At 43.1% G+C, this 1,653-nt stretch overlaps 1 protein-coding gene across 1 annotated transcript; it reads left to right on the top strand.

Moving 5' to 3' along the window:
* Positions 1 to 6: 6 nt before the first annotated feature.
* On the top strand, positions 7 to 745 carry LOC106900730 (uncharacterized protein KIAA0408-like; the record flags this gene model as incomplete). Its single annotated transcript, XM_014962870.1, has 2 exons — positions 7 to 318; positions 666 to 745. Coding segments are annotated over exons 1-2 (386 nt in total), but the record flags the coding sequence as incomplete, so codon positions are not given.
* Positions 746 to 1,653: the final 908 nt, after the last annotated feature.

Below are 1,653 nucleotides of genomic sequence, written 5' to 3'. Positions count from 1 at the left end.
AGGGAGAGCAATATGAATGTCCATGATAACAAGGCCATTCAGAGCAAGGTGCTGCAGCTCTCCATGCGTTCCCCTGCTTCGGGAGAGAGTGACACAGTGGAGCTGAACCATCGACACAATGTGGGAAACGACAGGATGGAAAAAGGGAGTTTGCTCAGTAAAACAGGGTACGAATGCAAAGAAACCAGAGGCAAGAGCAGAAACAACACTCTGCTAACGGACAATCTGGGCTTTGAGAACCAACAGGAACCTGAAGACAGCCTCAGCATCAACACTTCCAAGAAAAATGCCAAGAATTATATTGGTGATCTCAACATAGTAAGTAAAGTATGAGCATGTTTCAGTTACAAGCGTGAGGAAAATCCTGAGGGGTTTGGCCTGCCAGGTTAACCTAAAGAACTGATCCACCTGATTTTAGCTCTCCAGCAAGGCACTGGCTCTACTTCCTCCTGGGTTTGCTATCAATGAGTGTCTTCTCCCTGTTTAAATGTGCTAACAGTGTGCTCTTTAACTCCATTCATAAACTGGGGGCATTTCTGTGTCTCTCCTTGTGCTGCCCTTTTCTGCCATCAGTCTTAAATGCAAATTGCTACAAGTTTCAAAATAATTCTGGAGGTACCATGTGAAAGGCTTATATTAAAAGACTGTTTTTTATATTTATAAAGGCTCTTAAAGAACTTGCCAGAGTCAGTGAAGAATTATGCAGCTATCAAGAGGAAATTAGAAAGAAATCCAACCACAGAAGGTAAGAACATATTTGTAGTCTTTATATTAATTAAAGTGATGGACGAGACTGTGCTCCTGTTTGCTCTGAAGTGGGGTTTGCTGTTGAATTTATTAGGAGTGGGGCAGTTCCTGTCCTCCTGATGCTCCAGTGCTCAGCATAAAACATTCAAATGAAATACACTGATATGTGATATGTTATATATGATATATATAACATATATATATGTTATACATGATACAAGGCCACGTGTTACCAGCAAAACAGAGTTTAGCTATAGAACCCACAAAATGAAAGTAGCATTTATGTGAGATGAAATTGTACTTGTTGCTAATGGCTATACAGAGGACTGGGAGAGTGAACAGGTATTTCGGTCTGCCCTGGTCCCATTGCCCTGCAGTTCTGTACAAGGCTGGGTGGGTTTGTTAGGCTGGATGTTTCTTATGTTAAGCCCAGATCTCACCTTACGTGTGGGGGATGCATCAGGGACTGACAGCTCAGGAGTGTGAAGAAGGCAAGAGGAGGAAGAACAGCCATACTTTTGTACCAATGGAAAGATGGCAAGCCAGACCCCGGACAGTATGGCACATGAACATTCTGCCATCTGTTAAAAATGTAAGAGTCATGGTCTGCCATAGCAAGGTAAACAACAGTCTCCCTCTCGGGCTGTGCAGAGTCTCAGAAGATAAGACTGAACCCATGGTGGGACAGAGGCATACCACGAAAGAGACTGAGAAAGATGCTCCCCAAGAGCAGAGGGACTTCTTACATCCCCCCATGCAATCCCTTGGCTGTCTGTCGCTAATTTCTTCCTCTAGCTGGGTTAGTGTCTGTATCTTTAAAGCAAATAGACTCATAGCTGATGTGTAGTTTCTAAATCCCAGCTGAGAAAGGTGATTTTTTGAACAGATCTCAAAAGACACATTTCT

Source organism: Calidris pugnax, unplaced genomic scaffold (genome assembly GCF_001431845.1).
Source record: "Calidris pugnax isolate Ruff unplaced genomic scaffold, ASM143184v1 C14825218, whole genome shotgun sequence".
Classification (NCBI taxonomy): domain Eukaryota; kingdom Metazoa; phylum Chordata; class Aves; order Charadriiformes; family Scolopacidae; genus Calidris; species Calidris pugnax.
This window is presented reverse-complemented; position numbering and strand designations above follow the sequence as displayed.